The sequence below is a fragment of the Microcebus murinus genome, chromosome 3, assembly GCF_040939455.1.
Source record: "Microcebus murinus isolate Inina chromosome 3, M.murinus_Inina_mat1.0, whole genome shotgun sequence".
Lineage (NCBI taxonomy): Eukaryota > Metazoa > Chordata > Mammalia > Primates > Cheirogaleidae > Microcebus > Microcebus murinus.
In genome coordinates this window covers 215,185-234,475 of record NC_134106.1, presented here as the reverse complement: position 1 = coordinate 234,475, position 19,291 = coordinate 215,185, and the positions used below count along the sequence as shown (strand labels likewise).

At 46.8% G+C, this 19,291-nt stretch overlaps 2 protein-coding genes across 5 annotated transcripts in view; one reads left to right on the top strand and one right to left on the bottom strand.

The window, feature by feature from the left end:
- Nucleotides 1-86: 86 nt before the first annotated feature.
- On the bottom strand, nt 87-15,975 carry ACP1 (acid phosphatase 1). 2 transcript variants are annotated; one of them, XM_012783256.3, is made up of 6 exons: nt 15,831-15,975; nt 7,948-8,021; nt 7,599-7,712; nt 2,349-2,410; nt 517-622; nt 87-373 (listed from the first exon to the last, which is right to left on the bottom strand). In XM_012783256.3, exons 1-6 carry the CDS (start codon nt 15,871-15,873, stop codon nt 296-298), a joined length of 477 nt encoding a protein of 158 aa, XP_012638710.1. In that variant the 5' UTR covers nt 15,874-15,975; the 3' UTR covers nt 87-295. The 2 variants fall into 2 exon arrangements, with proteins under 2 accessions (XP_012638710.1, XP_012638709.1); XM_012783255.3 differs by lacking the exon at nt 7,599-7,712 and adding an exon at nt 7,753-7,866 and having other exon boundaries at nt 15,831-15,973.
- Nucleotides 15,976-16,392: 417 nt separating this feature from the next.
- SH3YL1 (SH3 and SYLF domain containing 1) overlaps nt 16,393-19,291 on the top strand; it is a 51,813-nt gene continuing 48,914 nt past the window's right edge. For all 3 annotated transcript variants that reach the window (XM_076000507.1, XM_076000506.1, XM_012783254.3), the window contains exon 1: nt 16,393-16,437. In XM_076000507.1, the coding sequence (XP_075856622.1) occupies nt 16,437 (1 nt within the window). In that variant the 5' untranslated portion in view covers nt 16,393-16,436. The remainder of the gene's footprint in view (nt 16,438-19,291) is intronic.

Sequence of the window (19,291 nt, the reverse complement as noted above, 5' to 3'; positions counted from 1 at the left end):
TGTTCTATACCTGGTTTGTTCCACTAATTTTGCTATTGGGGCAAAGTGACAGGTTCAAGCGGTCCAAGAATGCTTACTATACTATAAACTGTCTGAATCAAAGATTTTTATTTATTATTCTGCCAAGCACAACTGATTTCTACCTGCAGTTATTTTTTAAGATAAGAAACAGTGAGTCAACTGAAGGAGGAGCTGGGGCCATGGAGCAGCACTGCACGTGAGCACACTGAGGGAGAAAAGCAGAGCCTCGGGCGGGTCTAGTTGCTGTTGGCTGCAGCAGGGCCCAGAGCCAGCCTCAGTGGGCCTTTTCCAAGAACGCTCTGCAGCACCTGACACACTGCTGGTACACCCTCTCGAAGTCGGAGTCATTCCCCTAAAAGGACAGGAAGAAGAAAAAAAAATAGCAAAACCTGCATAAAGAAAAAAGTCCTTAAGAAAACCTTAATCTGTTATTTAATAAGGCAGGATACAGACATGGTGTCTTCACGTTAGCCCTAAAGGGTGAACTGTACTTACATAATAGGGATCTTCGATAATAAGTTGTTTTTGTGGATCATAGCTCCCAAGTAGTTCAATTTTAGCTTTGCAGTTTTTAACTTGATTACTTTTTCTATTCAAATCTCTGTAAAATTGAAACATGAACTTAAGTTTTCTGATCTACGGTTTCAAGTTAAACAGGGACATCTGCTAGGGTTTTAGGAAACATCCATACCAAAATCCAGCAAAAGTGACCTGATTAGAAACGACACCGAACACCCCGCAGCGCTGCGGGCCTGGCCCTGCGGCGCGTCACTGCCGTCTCAGGCGCGAGCTGCGCCCAGCACAGTCCCCGGTCTTGTTACACAGACATACGCCGGAGGGCAGACAGTGACTGTGTTTCCTCCCGTAACACACACCGAGACGGCCACTCAGAAGATGTTTCCGAGATAAAACAGGTGACAGGAGGGAACTCAGAAGCCCAGTGACCCGAGTCCCAGTCGCACCCCCAGACGCCACCGCACGGTATTTCACGCACTGCGCGCCTCACTAACTACGCTTCCTTCTTTGACAAAACTCAGCCCCGCTCTTGGCACCTGCGCCCTTTGGCCTTCACACTGCCACAGGAGGAAAAGAAGAGCTCAGCCAGCTTTCGGTCGCTCCTCCGCCTACCAAACACGTCCCAGGGAGCACCAGTGGCCAGGCAGGCAGGAGCTGCACGTGGGGAGGGAAGGCGACGGCCAGAACCCTCGCACGTGGGGCTGCAGGGTCAGGGGTGGGAGCAGAGACCGGAAGTGCAGGGAGCCCTCACGTCTAAGGGACAACCTGGCCAAGGGGACCGGGCAGCAGGATGCTGCCACAAAGAAATGAACTTAAGCTGGACCAGGAAGGACACTCAAGAGCCGACTGGCCCGGGCAGCAAGGAAGAGCTTCCAGGTAGAGGGCAAGGCCTGTGCAGCGCTGGGCCTGGGAGGCGCCTGCTGCATACACAGACACGCAGTGCACCGCGACGCCAGTCAAGGCAGACTCAGCCTTCCACCCAGGCGGTTCGCACAACTCCTATAAGCTATGGTGCAAATGAGAAAAATGAGAATAAAAAAGTTAAGAATTAAAAAATAAAAATGGAAAATCTATACATTTCAAGGAAGGTCCTAATTAAAAAAAAGTAAAAAGGTGGATCCTTATCTATTCACCCCTGCAAAAGCAACTAAAAGCATAGTTTCTCTTCATACAAAAAAAACAAAAACATGAAATATTATGAATTAGCAGTGATACAAATTAGTAAATTCTTAGTTGCACTGAATTATGTTTTGGCCGCTGCCACAGGCGGGGACGGGGGCTCACATGGCCACGCCAGAGGAGCTGCAGCAGGACTCTGCTCTGAGCCTAGGCTTAAATTCCACCACACCTACCCACTAATTCTTTGAACTACAAGGAAAGTGACTTAATACCACTGTTCCTCAGTTTCATCTTTGAGAAGACGGGGCAGTAACAGGAAGCTATGGATGAAGTGCTTTAGCATGAGAAACAAGAAGGCACCATACTGTCCCTGAACCATCCCAGCAGTGACAAAACCTCTCTCCTGCAGAACGATTCATCTCCTCGCACAAACCATACACCGCAGCCCAGCTGACCTTCCAGCTGAGCCATGCTAACTGGACTTTCCCTTATCTAAGGTGCATCTTCCTGTCAGTATGCCTGTAAGTCTAGATTGCTCTAAACTACTTGCTATTCTAAATAAATAATTCTGTACGTTGTGACCGTCACTGTCTATTAAAAACTCTAAGATAAAAAAGTCATTTTAACAACAAACTACTTGGCCTATCACTGAATTGAGAGTGGAACAGAAATAACACTATAAATAAGATTACCTCAGATTGCTTTCATCCATACACAGTATATAATCAAATGTGGCGAAGTCTTCTTTGGTAATCTAAAATTGAATAGAAGTCAAAGTACAGTGTTTATATTTATACCATCCAACCTAGAGGATCCAAAGCAGTACTTTAAAAAACCCTGCTATATTTGTGTCTGTTACTCAGTAATGAATAATTTGGGGCACCTTTAAGTTAAAATAGGTAAGCCCAGTTCCCAACATCATACTGCAAAGAAACTCTGTTGTTAAGCTCCCTGCAATAATCATAGATAGTGTGACATGTGTACACTAAGATAGTGTAACACATGTACACTAAGATAGTGTGACACGTGTACACTAAGATAGTGTGACACGTGTACACTAAGATAGTGTGACACGTGTACACTAAGATAGTGTGACACGTGTACACTAAGATAGTGTGACACGCAGACGTGGCGCTCACACTTCAGCCTCACTTCCCCAGTATCACCGTGCGATTCAGTCAACACGTGAAAACGCCACATTTTTAACCGCTTGGTCCCTACTTTACTGTCATTCTACAAGAGCGAACAGTGCAGGCCTCAGCACCATGCTCCAGCGAAACTGGCAGACCCTGTCCTGGGGAGCTGCCCTGCCATGCGGAGCAGATGCCCGGGAGGAGAGAGGCTGAGAGGGGAGTAAACCCAAGAGGCCGGAAGGTTCACTGAGAGGGACACACACAAGCAACTGCAGCTACGGTCCTTCTTCACCCCAGCGAAGGTCCACAGTTTGAACCTGACACAGAGGAGAATGCCACTCAGTATTCCTACTGATGCTAACCGCAAAACTCATCATTGTGTTCTGGCACAGCTTGTAAACATAAGCCTATTTACGATATAAAGGAAAATATTATTTTGTGAATTTTGACCACTGTGAATAATGACAGAATGAATAAGAACATAAACATGCTGTTGAACAAAGGTGGAAATAGTTCCCAAGAATGTAACGTCAATAACAATCTTCCTCCCTAAAAGAATCCTCTAAAATATCACTGTACAGTAACACTACATAGGAGATACTGAAAACCTGGTTAAACAAAGTAGTGATACTCTCTTATAACAATCAGTTGTGTAAAAGAACAATAAATATACTAATTACTCTGTTTAAAAAGAGGAAGTTTGGCTTTTAGTATGTACTTCCATTAAATTACATATGTTAATAATTACAGAGGACTGTATTTTGTTAACATTCCCAAGGCACTAACTTATTTAAAAATCTATTAGAGTAAGTATTATAATATTAAATATTATATTATTTCTCTAAATTAATCATGTGAGAAATGTCCTAGGCTTTAATATTAAACATTTTTAAAATTCTGGATTGACTGTAATCTTTTTCTTAAAGACTGAGTAACTGTTACATGATTTTTGCATGTCAAAATAATTAAGAAGAGAAACCGCTAAAACTTAAAGAACGCACAGTAAAGGATTCTGCATGCAGCTCTAAATGAAATGGCTTGCAGCTAATCAACCCTACCACCAAGCAGAAAATGCATATAAAAAGCCAAAACACCTCTCCAAAGCCCTCAGCCCTGCAGCTGCAGCACCAACGCAGCCACGGCCTACAGGTGGAGGAGTGAGCCTGGCCACGCCCTGACAAACCAGTCACAGAAAAGATGCAGGCCTCCACCTGCAGACGCCTGACACAGAGGGACGCTGAAACTCCCACACCGCCAATAGCATTTGCTGATTCTGGGCACTGACTAGGCCTCAGAACAGAGATCTCAAATTGTTTAATAGAATTGTTTTAACTCTTAAAAATTATTTAAGGCCTATGCTATGGTTTGAATGTTTCTCCCAAGTTCATGTGTTAGAAACTTAACCCCCAGTGCAACAGCGTTGAAAGATGGGACCTTTCAAAGGTGATGAGGTCATGAGGGCTCTGCCCTCACGCACGGATCAATGCCTTTATCTTGAGAGTGGGTTCCTGATAGGAGGACTAGTTCACCATCCCCTCGGGCTCTCTGCCCTCCCACCAGGGGGCGGCACGCGGTAAAGTGCCTGCCAAATGCAGGCCCCTCAGTGTTGGACTTCACAGTCTCCAGAACTGTAAGAAACAAATTTCTGTTCATTATAAATTACCCAGTCTCAGGGATTCTGTTACAGCCGCCCAAACTGAGCAGATGCCACCCAATAAAACAGAAAGAACAGAACAGAAAAGCAGACTCACGTAGGACCCAGATGCCAGCGTCACCACACTTACGTAAAGTAACTATGATAGCTGAATACAAGGCAAGATGTAGAATGTCACCAGAAAATCAAACAAAGCTTAAATAAGTGAATAAAATAACAGACAGTGAGTATAGGTTTACAGACTGCTTAAAAACAGCAGAAGGATTAATGTGTCAAAAAAAAGGTCAGCAGAAAACCTCAGACTGAGGAACAAAGTAAAAAGGACGGAAAATAGAGAAAAAAGCACAAGAAATGCATGTTCAATATACACGCAAGTTGAATCTCAGATGAAAAGAGAAAGAGGAGAGGTAAAATATTAAGAGTTAATAGCTCAGAATTTTCCAAAATGGATGTGAAACATCAAGCCACAAATTCAAGAATCATACTTGGCCTATCATACTAAAACTGCTGAAAACTAAGTAGCAAAAGAAAAATTTAAGACAGCCAGAGAAAATGACAGATGACAAAAAGACGACTGATTAGATGAATTTTCTAAATGCTGAGCAGAAAAACTACCAATCTTCAACACATTTTTAAAGGACAGAAAAAGAGGGAGTATCCCCAAGGTATTTTACGAGGCTGTGCAGCCCTGACAGCCTGCGTCTGACGCGGGGCAGACATCTGACCGGACCCCACGCGGGTGCACATCTATACTCACAGTGGCACTATCCGGAGTTGCCCCAGATGAGAAACCACGCAAATGTCCATCAACAGTTGAGTGGACAGACTGTGAAATGATCTAGTGCCCAGAAAAGACAACGATAAACCACTGCTACATGCAACAACATGGAAAATATCACAAGCAAAAAAAGCTGACAGAAAACAGTATATGCTATAATTCCACTTCTATAATATTAAAAAGATGGAATGAATTTTTAGTGTTATCTCCGGGGAGTGAGGAGTGGCAGCCAGAGGACCTCAAGGCTGCATGCACAATGTGTGCACAAGTCAATGAAAGTTTACTGAAGAAAAGAATGCACAATCAAGTAAAAGTCTCCATCTATCTGACAGAACTGAGAGTTCATGTACTTAAGAGACTACAAGAGTTAAAAAGAAATAAGAACCCTAAAAAAATTTATTAAATCTAGGCTGGGAAAAAATACTGTGAAAAAATTTTAAGGAATGTAGTTAAGAGTAGTTATCACACAAATTGTGACACTAGTAATATCACACAAATTGTGATATTAGTAAAGAAAAATAACTTACAAACGTAACAAAGATCTGATGTGATATTGATTTATACAACATACCTTATTAGTACTTCAAAATTTTTAAAAATAACACTGTTGAGAAAATTTTCTTAAAAGCAGCAGAGAAAAGAAAAATGCAAGAATCAGATTCTGTGCTAATACTAGTTCTAATCTGGGTAATTAAAACTGTTCTTGAAAGTTTTTGGCTTTGCTTGTTTAAGGTGCATATATTTAAAATACTTCATTTGCATCTACTTTTATTATACACTTAGTATATGAAAAATAATCTGACTTTAACAACATAAAACTTGGATATATGAGTGCCTATAATTCTGACTACTAAAAATAAATTTATATTCTCTGAACGATTGCAAGTAGAAATTGGCAAGGTATGAAAAAATCTGAAGAGACAAGAATGGATAAATGATACTATTCATCAGAGATTTTATATCATCACAGCCAGATTATGAAAGCATTTAAAATGTTATTATCTTTTAAAATGCTTTTATTCCTCATCATTTATATAGGCTATTTGTTTTTCTATGAATCATGAAGCCTCAAATGTCATGACATGGCTAATGTTTAAAACATTCTACACCTTAATTTAATCATGAGTGATGAACCTTAATTTCATACTTAACCATCACAAAAGGGTTTAGAGTATAATAATTTTTTGTGTTAGGGTCTATAAAACTATAAATAGCATTTTCAACTTTTAAGGTACTTGAGCATATCTTTCTGCAACTGGCAAGTATTTTATTGGAAAGAATCTTTATCTTGTATTTGTAATTAAAAAATACAACTCTGTTGCATACTTTTGAGAAGAAATGAATTTTATCTTGAGCATATCTTTCTTTATACTCAGTTTCATGTGATTTTATAAAGTAAACTATGAATAACTTGTTTAATATCTACTATACTAAAGAGGTATTTAATGCCCAAGGGTTATCTAGTTATGAGTGGGATACAAATACCTTCTTGCACTATTTTAGTACAGATGATGTATTTGGACATATTTGAGTATACATTAACCAACTTTTAAAAATTTGTTTGCAGATCATGATTAAGTCCTCGAATTATTTTTCCAGTGTCACAATTTTTAGTGAGACATACTTTCCTAGACAGCATACTGTAATGGTGTGCACAATTTGTACACAATTGTGTAACTGTGTATAAATTTCATATGCTTTGCCTTTTAGTAGTATTGTATTTTCAGTGATATTGTTTATAAAGAGGTAAATAGTGTATTATTATGGCAAATGCTTAACTATTTGGATCCAATAATTCCATTTCAGAAAGAGCCAGTCCTTGAGTACTTAATTCAAGTAAAGAACTCTTAGAAAAATCAATTGCATCTTCTAATTTATAACATAAAAACAAGGCTATCTCCATCTGAAACTGCAGTGTGTGGCTGTGATGTTATTAGACTTCACACTTAAGTATGGCATAACAGACTGTAGTCACGTGTCTATTATGGTACCAGCATTACCCTGTGTTTCTAAGGTACTTTACAGTTGAAATAATGTTTTGTATATGTTATATAACTTTATTCTAGCCACAAACTTGTAATATAAGCAGAATAGTCACCATGGCCTAAATGTATACCCACAAATTACCCAAAAGAGAAAGAACACCACTCAGCTCTAGCTGCCAGCCAGGCTCTCTCATTATGAATTAACTTTTATATGCATTTTCATAAGCAAATTCCAAAACCATGCCAGTCTTTCCACACTGCGCATCCAGAAGTGAAACAGTGGGCAGACTAAGCATCCCACTAACACGTAAGTCTGGTTAAGCCTGTAAGCCGGGCACAGCTTCTCAAGTCACGGACTCAACATGTTAGAAATGGAACAAGAGCGTGTCTACCTGTCTCGCGCTATGGGCTGTGTGAATGCCATGATTTCTCAGGCAGCTCACAGCTCTCGAGTCTGGGGCGCGGCCCACGTTCCAGTCAGAAACAGCGCCGCTGTCAATGACCCACTGAAACACAAAACACACGTCTCAAGTTCAAGGACAGTACCTGCCGGGCCACGTGGCTCATGGGAACGTCGTGCCTCCTCATGCAGCTCTGCCCCCGGTAGTCGGGGGGGTTCCCTATCTCATACCCGGACGTCGCGGCGCTGTCTATCCTCCACTGCAGGGAGAGAAACGAAAGGTTGGCTGTCCCCTGCCCAGAGGTGCTCAGGTTGCCTCCAAGACAGTGAGTGGCACTCACCTTCTCTGAAACGTTCTGGTCCGTTACAAGTTTCCTGAAAACGGCTTCTGCAATGGGTGACCGGCAAATGTTACCTTAAAAAAGAGGGGCAGAAAGAGAGCAGTTAGGTCTGACGGAAGGGCAGGTGCCAGCTCCGCAAACCACTCCACACACTCGCAGGGGGGCTGCACCGTCCCCCACAAAACACCAAGCAGCACTACTGTTTGATACCACTGACTCGGTGGAGAACAGCCGGCCAAACCCAGCGCAGCGATCTGACATCAGAAAAACTACTTTAACCAAAATCACTGTTTTTCTTGTTGCTACTAACCAGCTTATTCTAAAGTGAGATACAACAGAATAGCATTAATACACAGCGGCCCTCAGTACACTTGGGGGATTGGTTCCAAACACCCCCATACCAAACTCCACACATACTTAAGCCCACGAGTTGCCCTGCAGAACTGCGTATGGGAAAGCCAGCCCTCACATATGCAGGTTACTCATCCCACGAACACTGATATTTTTGATCTTCATTCACCTGAAAAAAATCCTCCTGTAAGTGAATCCTTGCAGCTCAAACCCACCTTGTTCAGGGGTCAACTGCATGTACTTTTAAGTACATCACAATGATAAGGATATTGTTTCATGAGACAACATACAAACGATTGTATTTAGGTATAAACGGAGATAGACAAACTTTTACTGAGCCACCACGTGCAAAGCCCTGTGCCACTCACACCGTGGATGGCAGGAGTCAGCCAGCTCAGGGTAAGGACACAGTGCTCCAGGCCACCATGCCCGCCCATGACACTCACAGCACCACCCGCCCAGGAGCTCATCAGGGCTCTGGGTCTCTGTGGAGGTTGACCAAGGGGGCAGGACAGACTGGGCCACTGGCCACGTGGCTGGGCTCCATCTCCTGGCCCCTCCCTCCCTGTGGCTCACATCCCCCACCCCAGCCATCCCTCGCACAGACTACAGGCTATGGGGCACCAGGAGCAACAGAGGCACTCCCAGCACTCCTGCACCTTGGGGAGAGCTGGTTTCTATAAATTGCTTCCTGGGGAGAGGCATGAAGGTGGTCTCTGAATCTGCTCAGAGGCCGACCAACCTCCTTTAGCTCAAAGCCATTCCAGGGTAGTTAGGTGACCTCCCAGGAGCCAGGAAAAGGGACAAACTCCTTACTACGCAGGGGAAAAAGATAAAGGACATAAAATCTCCTCTTAAACTAGAGCTACCATGTGCTGAGCAATGCACTTAGGGAGTTAGCTTAGCTATAGTAAAATAAGAAAATAAATGCTAAATAAAAGCAATGCAGCACAGGGACACAGAAGAGGACTCTACAGAGCATAAACAAGACATAAGAAAATTTCATACCAGAACAAAAGGAAGGTTAGAACTGATGTTTAAAAAGTGAGGAGGATCATGATGGGCAGAGGAAGGGAAAGGCTCTAGGATCGTCGGCCAACAGGTGAGGCTGAGCGTGTGCCCAACGCTGGCACACAGGAGCCTGCAACACTGGGCGAGTGTTCGGACTCAGCGTAGCCACTGCGGCAAGAAACTGAGGGTTTGGGGCAAAGGGTAATGTGATTTAGTCAACAAAGGTATTGTGTACACCTACCATCTAAGAGCCAAGCGCTGTGCCCTAGCCTGAAGACAGAGAGTTGTTCAGGACACAGACCCTTCTTCCTACAAGGTGGATGGACAGGTAGCGAGCAGGGATAAGGAAGCAGGAGACGAGCACAGGACTGGAGCAAAGACCATCTCGGGCTAATATGGCACAGCAAATAAGAGCGTGTAAGGGCGGAAAGGTGTGAGACTGTCCCTCACACATCGTAAGGGTCACGCCAGCACTCCTATAACAGAGACAAGTTAACAAGAGAAAAGCATGACAAATTTATTCAGTCAAAGTCACACGTGACGTGGGAGCCTTCAGAAAGCAGACCCAAAGGCCCAGGGAAAACCAACTTTATACTTAGGTTCCATGGACAATGGGATTGCACAAAGGACATGATCTCACGTCACAGACGGGGAGGAACGCCACAAGGCCTGCCTGTCCAGATTCTTCTGGGCCTCTGTGTGTGGCATTCCCTCCTCCAGTGTGGGGCAGGACCCCTCTGGAAAGAGGCCTTCCAGTGAAGGGAGGGAGGGCCCCCTCCAGGTTCTATGGCCGGCTCCGAGAAGACTCCAAGTTTCTATGGCCCACCTTGGGGAAGAGGAATTCTGGTTTCTATGAATTGCTTCCCAGGGAGAGACAGGAAGGTGGCCTGAGTCTGCTCTGAGGCCGACCAACCTCCGTTAGCTCAAAGCCAAGATGCCATACTTTGGGATATCGTGTTCGAACCTCAAACACTGGGAACTGAATTAAAGAAAGAGAAATGAAGGGAGGGAAAAGGGAAACTGACAGATGAGAGATTTTACTCTGTTAATATCAGAACCTTCTGGCTTATGATAATCATGAAGAATTAGAATGTTCTAGTGTGAATCACAAGTGACTGCCTAGTCCACGAAACAACTCATTGCTCTCACAACATTCTTCAGTTTCTACACTGTAAGACCTAAGCATATTTTGTACTTTTTTTCCAGATGTGGCTTCCACAGTAATGAAGTTTTATCTATAAACCATGAAGGGAAAGATAAATTAACCCTGGATATCCTCTATATGTTAATTTGTGTTGGTTTTTGTTTGTTTGTTTTCTCCTTTCCACATTCTAAATTGTTTAGTTTTTTTAACACATTAACTACCATGTGAGTCGTATTTAACTCATGGTAGTTTTGAGCCCAGGGCCTCATGAAGCATATGCAACTCACACATCTCTTCACCTTGGGAGCCATGAGAACTATTTTTCAAACTCAAGTGCAGAAAATAAAAAATAACATTAAATTAGAATGGATCATTTTGTCTTCAAAGTTTTTATTCTATTTCTGTGATAAACAACAGTGGCCCTAAGGAAAAAAAATTTTTTTCTAGTGTGGCAGTCAATGTGTCAAACAGATATTATCATCAGCACTATTTTAATTACTAAAAGGCTTCTTATGGGTGTGTAATTATTTTGTCACCATATACCTTAGATTTCTTGGAAATGTTTTGAACAGCAAACACTCTATTCCAAAATGAAGACAATTAGTTATTAATTTGGAACTCTAGAAGTAGTAATAGATGCCTAATATCTCAGCATCTAAATACATAATAAAAAGACTGGCTCCAACCCCTTACAAAAAATTATCATTAACTGAAAAGTCATAGCTCAGTTTTCCCAGCATACAAAAACTTGGACTACTTACTTTCTGGAAGGCTAATACTTTGCCCTCTTGAATTCGAAAGTGGACGCCTCCAAATGAACGTGCTATTAAACTGGAGCCCATCAGCGTCACTAGTCAGGGGACTTCAGGTTCCACCCATGCGACAAGGTCTAAAAACTTAAAATGCCATCTTGAAATTTCTTTAGAAAAAGCTTCAACACGTGAAGTCTCAAGTTTGCTTTTACCAAATGAGGCGGCCCATGGCATACCCTTCCTCAACACCTTCACTTCAGGGACAGAGACTCACAAAAGACAACAGCTGAGCTCCAGGCGAGCAGGGGCTGTATGCTTCACCTGTGAGGAAGCAATACCAGCAGTGTGTGGCGCGGGGCAGTCTGACTGTCTCCACCAACTGCAGGCTGGGGCACGGCCCCAGACCATGTGCTCCCCCCTCTCCCGTGGGTCTCTATCTCACAAAAACATAAAGCCTCTTAGCAATCTTGCTGGAACAAGGAGCTCAGTTTTCTTCTGCCATTAGCCTTACCAATGAAAAACGTTTCATGCTTCTCTATGCTTCAGTCTCAAAGGGTTTGAATAAATGCTTTGAAGGAATAAAATTCTTATATTTCAAAACCATACAGTTCTCACTGTCCTGTGTATGGCTGTCATATAAAATGGCACTTGTCTACATTAAATCTTCCCAGAAGGCAACTATTAAGCACCTGACTAGTAAGGGCATGCCCCTCCCTCATCCTAATCGCAACACGACAGGTGGAGGAAACTTCTTTTTAATCTTAAAATAAGATTTCCCACCCCTGCTCAAAACCTGCCCATGACTTATCTCATTCAGGGTGAGCCCAAGTCTCCACGTGGCCTCCCAAGATCTGGACCTAAAACAGGTCTGAAAACCATGGCTCGCACCCACCACCTTTACCTTTGTGTACAGCCTACAAAGCTAATAATTTTTACACTGTTGAGTAGCTGAAAAACTCAAAAGTGGTGATGTGCAAATTACATGAAGTTCTGACTCTGGTGTACAGAAATAAAGATCTATTAGAACAGACCTGTATTCAATCGTTTACATGACAACAGTCTAGGGCTGCTTCCACCCTACACCTTTGCTGTGACCCACAAATCTAAAACAGTTACCACTCTCTGGTTCTTTACAGGAGTTCACAGACTCCACTGTATTCAAGAATTAACTTCGCCCTGTACAGATATAGAGAATGGGAAAAATGAAAAACATGCATTCAAATTATCAGCCGGGTCCTCAGGGACAGATGAGGCATCATGACTGAGGAAAGCTACCTGGTCAGTTGCAGCAGCCACGTGGCTTCCCTGCTGTTCTGGGGCATACCTACTGCTCTCCCTTTACTTACTTTCCTCTGGGCCCACAGAGCTTATCTAAAACATCCCAGCCTTGCTTCTTCATTCTTAAGTTCTGTTCAAAATCACCATTCAAGTGGGGCCTTCCCTGACCATCCCACTCAAAACTGACCTCCATTCCCATCCCCATTCCTGCTTTCCTTTTCTTAGCACTTCACAGCAACTGACTGAGCACACCAATGACTACTTGCTGTTGACTGGGATAGAATACCAGTGCTAGAGAGGCTCAAATTTTTCCCATTTTGCTCACTACAATATATATCCCTAGTACTCAGAGCAGTGCCTGACATGCAGTAGGTGCTCAAAAAACAATTACTGAATTGAATTGGTGATAAACACAGCAGTCCTCCTTTATCTGAAGTTTTGCTTTCTTTCCATGGTTTCAGTTACTAGCAGTCAACCTCAGTCTGCAAATATGAAATGGAAATTCTAGAAATAAACAATTCTTAAGTTTTTAATCTCGTGCTGTTCTGAGCAGTGTGATGAAATGTCTCATCCAGCTATGTCCTGCCCCAGAATTGAATCATCCCACAATATTCACACTGTCCACCCATTAGTCACTTAGTAGCTGTCACAGTGATCAGATCTTCTGTAGTGGCATCATAGTGCTCCTGTTCAAGTCACCCTTATTTTACTAACGATGGCTCCAAAGTGCAGAAGTAGTGATTCTGGCAATTTGGAGATGCCAAAGAGGAGCCAGAAAGGGCCTCCTTTAAGTGAAAAAGCAAAAGTTCTCCACCTCACCGGGAAAGAAAAAAAAACATCCCATGCTGAGGTTATGAAGATCTACAGTAAGAACAGTTCTTCTATCTGTGACATTATGAAGAAGGCAAAAGAAATCCCTGTTAGTTTTGCTGTCTCACCTGAAACTGCACGACCACAGTGCATAAGTGCTTGGTTAAGATGGAAAAGGCATTAAATTTGTGGAAGGCATAAGTAGAATTGACAGCAACTGGTACTACCTACTGCAGACCTCCCCCAAGACCCTGGGGGTTCTGGGAACGTACCCCCAGGGACAAAGTAGAACTACTGAATGTACAAGCACATACTTCCCCATCAACAGCCACCATGGTACATTAGACCACCACAGTCACAACACTAAGCAAAAATAAACATGGCAACGGAATACTATTTGGTGCCCAACCTGAGCTGAACTCCTGTTTATGAAACTTGTTGATCATAATGGTCAGCCTTCAATGAAGCTCTTAAAAATCAAATGAAGCCCACTACCAAAGTGAAACAAGGTGAGCCTTCCCCTTCTTCCCTCATAAAGATGAGCTTCAACAAATGCCTAGTGAATGTCTGTCATACATTGTCCTAAAGCTGGAAACACAATAAAAAATAAGCCAGTTATTGCCCTCAAGAAAATTAAATCTAGCTGGAATCTCAACAGGCTATCAAATAGTTAAAATAAAATTTGTGTAATAGATGTTTTAAGGGATCACATGAAGCAAGTAGTGGACTGGGAAAACAAAGGAGGAAATATCTGGGTTTGACCTTATAAAATCAAAGGCTCGCCAGGCAAAATGGGCACCCAGTAATGGAGGCACATCAAGCCTCTGAAGTGCTGGAGAACCACAGAAGGTTCTAGAAGGCAGTGCCCAGAGGGTGCGGGTGAGAAAAGGTAAAGGAGGCAGAGCAGGCAGGGGCAGGTGGGCTCCTCTGCAGGATGACACTTAGGCCTTCCCCTCTTAGGGCAGAGGCATTGAGGAATATAACTGTGTAGTGATCCACCGAAGGAAGGTCCCTGAAAACTAAAGGGACAGTAAATTCTACTTTGAGTAATGAAAGCTAAATACTGAAATTCTGAGAGAAAATAATTTGAGCTGCAAGGTACCTGAAGATTAAAACAAAACAAACAAACAAAAAAACCCCTTCATTTCTCATTTAGACAAAGGTTACCTAGGGACCTGGAGAATCAGTTCTCCCAGTCTTGCCTTTTACACCCAAGAAACCCCAAACCATAGCAGTTCAGGTCCCTTTAGCTCGGATCCATGTCTGAGTAAGAGCTAAGGAAACCAGCAAGAAACCCGGTGACGGTGTCATCAAGGGCCTCAGGAGGCCCCCAAGAGAGCACATCAGTCCGGTAGCCCCAGGTCTACCTGGGCACAACAAAAAGAACCCTGACTTGGAGTGACTGTGGCTGCAGATGCCAGGAGACCTGGCTGGAGGTGGCTGGTCAGGGGCTGGGCAGGGATGAGGAGAGGGGCAGGAGCAGAAAAGGGGCGGGAGAGGGGCAGGAGAGGGGCGGAGAGGAGCTGAGACAGGCAGGGGCAGGAGAGGGGCAGGAGAGGGGCAGGGGCAGGAGAGGGGCAGGGGCAGGAGCAGGAGAGGGGCAGGAGAGGGGCAGGGTCGGAGAGGGGCAGGAGAGGGGCAGGGTCGGAGAGGGGCGGGAGAGGGGCCGGAGAGGGGCAGGGTCGGAGAGGGGCGGGAGGGGGCAGGAGCGGGAGAGGAGCGGGAGAGGAGCGGGAGAGGGGCGGGAGAGGGGCGGGAGGGGGCGGGATAGGGGCGGGAGAGGGGGCTGAGAGGAGCAGGAGGGGGCGGGAGGGGGGCGGGCGAGGGGGCTGAGAAGAGCAGGAGGGGCGGAGAGGGGGCGGAGGGGGCCAGAGAGAGCGAGAGAAGGGCCCGGAGAGGGGCCGGAGAGGGCCAGAGAGGAGCTGAGACGGAGAGGGGCAGGGTCGGAAAAGGGCAGGAGAGGGTCAGGGGCGGGAGACGGCCGGAGAGGGGCGGGAGAGGGGCAGGGTCGGAGAGGGCGGAGAGGGCGGAGAGGGGCCGGAGAGGGTCGGAGAGGGGCCGGAGAGGGGCGGGAGAGGGGCAGGGTCGGAAAAGGGCCGGAGAGGGGCGGAGAGGGGCCGGAGAGGGTCGGAAAAGGGCCGGAGAGGGCGGAGAGGGGCCGGAGAGGGTCAGGGGCGGGAGACGGCCGGAGAGGGGCGGGAGAGGGGCAGGGCCGGAGAGGGCGGAGAGGGTCGGAGAGGGGCAGGGCCGGAGAGGGCGGAGAGGGGCCGGAGAGGGCGGAGAGGAGCTGAGACGGAGAGGGGCAGGGTCGGAAAAGGGCAGGAGAGGGTCAGGGGCGGGAGACGGCCGGAGAGGGCGGAGAGGAGCTGAGACGGGCAGGGGCAGGAGAGGCGCCGGCCGAGGCACGGCACAGGGGCCTCCTGGTCCCCGGGCTCCTCCCGCTCACGTTCCAGGACCGGCGGCGCCGCCCACCGCGCACCAGGCCCACCCAGCCCTCCGGGGAGAGTCAGAGCTGGCTTAGGCCGGCGGCCTCTTACCCAGACACACGAACAGCACCGACTTGGGCACCACCTCCGCCATCTTCCCGCGCTCGGCGCCGGGAAACCGCGTCGGCCGAACTGGGCGCCGCGCACGCGCACTGCAGCCTCCCGCCCGCGCCTGCGCAGTCGGCTCCAGCACCACCCGCGCCGTGTGGAGCCTAGCGCCTGCGCAGTCGGCTCCCGGCTCCCGCACGCACGTGGGGGCGGAGCCACGACTCACCTGGTGAGGGGAGGAGCCGGCAAGGGCGGGCCGCGACTCACCTGGTGGGAGGGCCGGGGGGAGGGGACGGAGCCCAGGGGGCGGGGTGGGCGCCGTGGTGCGGCGCCGTGGGGGTCGCGGCGAGCGACCGTCCTGCCGCGGGGCCGTCGGGCTTTGCGGATTGAAAGAGGGGGGCTCGGCGCTGCCCCGGCTGCCCCGGGAGTCGGGGCGGTGACCCGCGAGGTGCGGAAAGCGTGCTCTGCGCTCAGGCCAGGCCAGGTGCGCTCCCCCCCACCTGCCTCAGGTGCGCACCTGGCGGGCGCCCCGCCCACAGGCGGAGCCCGCGCGCTTCCTGTTCCTGGCGGGGCGCGGGGCGCGGGCGCCGGCGGGACGGGCTCGGCGCGAGTGAGTAGCGGCGGGGCGTGGCGGGGGCGTCGGGGGGCCCGGGCGGGCCCCGTCGGGCGGCGGTTCGCCAGGTGGTCCGCGATCGGCGCGACGGAACAGCCCGGTTCGCGGACTCCGACCGCGGTGGTCGGTGGGGCCGAGCCCCGGTGGGGTGAGCCCCGGTGGGGGTGAGCCCCCCGCGCCGCCCGCCTGCCCGCACGCGTTCGGACCGGTCCCGGCGTCCGGGCGGATCGGGCGTGGTCGGAGCCGGGGTGCGCCTTCGCCCCGGTGCCTGGCTGGGCCCCGTCGGTTTGGGGGGTCCCGGGCCCGCGCGCACCTGGTCGCTTGCTCGCCTGGACGCGCGCGCACCTGGCCCCGGGCTCTGGCGCCCGCGACGGCCTTTCCGACGCCGCCCGAGTGGGCAGGTAGCCGCGGGGAAGGGGCGTTGCGCTCACTGCGGGCGGAAAACGCGGTGTCGCCACGGCTGCGAGGGTGTCGCCACCGCTGGGAGGCCGAGCGGAGGTCTGGGCTGGCGTGTCCCGCGCGGGAGGGGCCTTCGGTGCCGCCTCCGCACGCCCTCGCAGGTGTTTCTGTTGGGACGCGGGGAGATGCCCGAACAACGCTGAGTTAGGGAACCTGCGCGCGCGCGGCACGGAGAGATAGCAGGTGTCAAGGTGTACTGCCGCGCGCCGGCCTGTCATTGAGATTCCTGCGCAGTGACAGGTGTTCACAAATTACTAGTTGCAGGATAAAATCACAAATTACTAGTTGCAGGATAAAAATCACAAATTACTAGTTGCAGGATAAAATCACAAATTACTAGTTGGAAGATAAAATAACCAAGTAAGCGATAACCCCCATCCGGTTCGTCATGTTTAAATTAGGGAGAATGGGATATTTGGTTCACTACTGTTCTATTAAAATTTCTGCAAAACGACTAAACACTACCCTTCATCCTTTGTAAGATTAAAAAAAAAATTTTTCAGTCTTTGCTCATCAAGAGTGATTTGATCCTTATATTCCGTTTGGGAAATCGCTACTCTGAGGAGGTTTCGCAGAGATAAGGATTTGGTGTGTCGAAGTGATAGAAAGTGGGTCCAGGTCGAAGGGGATGTTGTTTGCTGCCCATGGTGATGAAGTCCTTGTGCCCATCAGCTTATTTGCAAACGGCACCCTAGTAAGACACAATTCTCTGCGATTTAAGACCTGAACACACTGAATTTTTTAATTTTCTTTGGGGAGAGTCCATGTTTTCCCCAAATAATCAGTGGCACGTGGGGTCCTGTCTGAGCACTCTTCAGTTGAGGAAAGATAAAGCTGATCTAGGGTTCTCTTATCCCAAAGGGAGCTTCTCCTCACTCCTCTCTCTGTCCCCACCCACAGCCTGGGCCCATGGAACACTGCAGTTTTGTTTAAAGTTTGCATTAGGGACGTTTGCATTAGGGACGTTAATGGTCTGAGCTGAGACGCAGGTTTTGATTTTGAGAACTGACAAGCCTTGTCTCCTTAAGACAAAGAAGATAATTAAACCAAGACCATAGAAAGATAAGAACTGATTTAAGAAACAATGTTTATAGTTGTTTGGCAGGGGTGTTCAAAATGGCATCTTGTTAATAAAAGTCGCTAAAGGCAACATTTCAGAGCCTCTTTAAAGATTAGATAAAGTTTCTTTTATTTTGACTAAAATTTAATCAATTCATTCTAGCTTTATCCTCAGCAATATTCTAGTTTCTTTGATTTTTGGATGGGATTTTATCAGTCTAGTAAGTTAGCCTCCATCCCACATACATTATAAGGTTTAATAATTTGATTAACATGTAATTAATGGAAATTTGGAAAACCAAATTTACTACACTTGCCGTTCCTATAGGTACCCTTTTCATAACACAGAGACCATTGAGGAAAATAATACAGTGGGAATTTGGGAATCCCTGAACTCTGATCCCCCGGCCCTCATTTGGGATGCTGGGTGGAGGTCCAGATTGGAAACAGTAGTCAGCTCCCACTCCGGCTGGCAGTTTAAGCAGGATTCTTGTGTCACTTTTTGCCCCCAGTGACCTTAGCCCTGAGTTTGTTGACTTACAGTCAATGTGTAAAATTACTTCCAGGTCTTATGTTTATTTTAGCTCTTGAAGTTTCCAAAGTAAAAGTTTTCTTCCTTGTATTTTATAAGCCCTTCTTAAGTTTTATAAAATTGTGTTACTATGGAAAATTTCAAACATTTTAATTGATTTTTAAAGAAAACCTTACATCTAAGAGTTTCTTAGCTTTATGTTTGGCAGCCACTTCCCTTAGGAAAAAAACTAGAATAACAGAAACAAGCAAATTTTAACAGAAAATTTTCTTGGCCTTGGAATTCAAGAGAATTAAAACTGTTGTGAATGTTCAGATGCTAACTATGGTTTAAGGTTTAAGAGGGATACTTCATTAGTAATGGCATGTTTTCACAACTGCAACAGTGATAGTACATGATAGCAGCATTCCGGTCAGATCACAATCTGTGCACATGGCAGAGCAGAGGAAAAATGGGTGAGCCATTATTTGATTGACACCGAGGACAGGAATTGAGGCTCATACATAAATTTTTAATTTATATGTATTTTTCTGGCAAATTCCCTGCACATGACTATATGGCCAGGCAATATCACTTTATCTGAAGCTTGACAGAATCTGTAATGTTTTCTCTGGTACAGCTGACACACTGGAGATGCCCTGGCAGTGACCAGCCTTGTCGTCAATTAGTTCTCAGTAGCACAGGACTGGGTCTGGGAAGAGGTCTGGGGTCTGTGGGGTGCCAAGCTGCATCTGATCCCAGGATCTGTGGTGTGCCGGGCTGCATCTGATCCTGGGATCCCCGGTGTGCCGAGCTACATCT

Coding starts and splice junctions, on each gene's coding strand:
- ACP1 (XM_012783256.3), bottom strand. CDS start 15,873: ATGGCGGAGGTGGTGCCCAAGTCGGTGCTGTTCGTGTGTCTGG. Junction 8,022..15,830: donor GGTGCTGTTCGTGTGTCTGG/GTAAGAGGCCGC, acceptor CTCTTTTTTAAG/GTAACATTTGCCGGTCACCC. Junction 374..516: donor TTATCGAAGATCCCTATTAT/GTAAGTACAGTT, acceptor CTGTCCTTTTAG/GGGAATGACTCCGACTTCGA.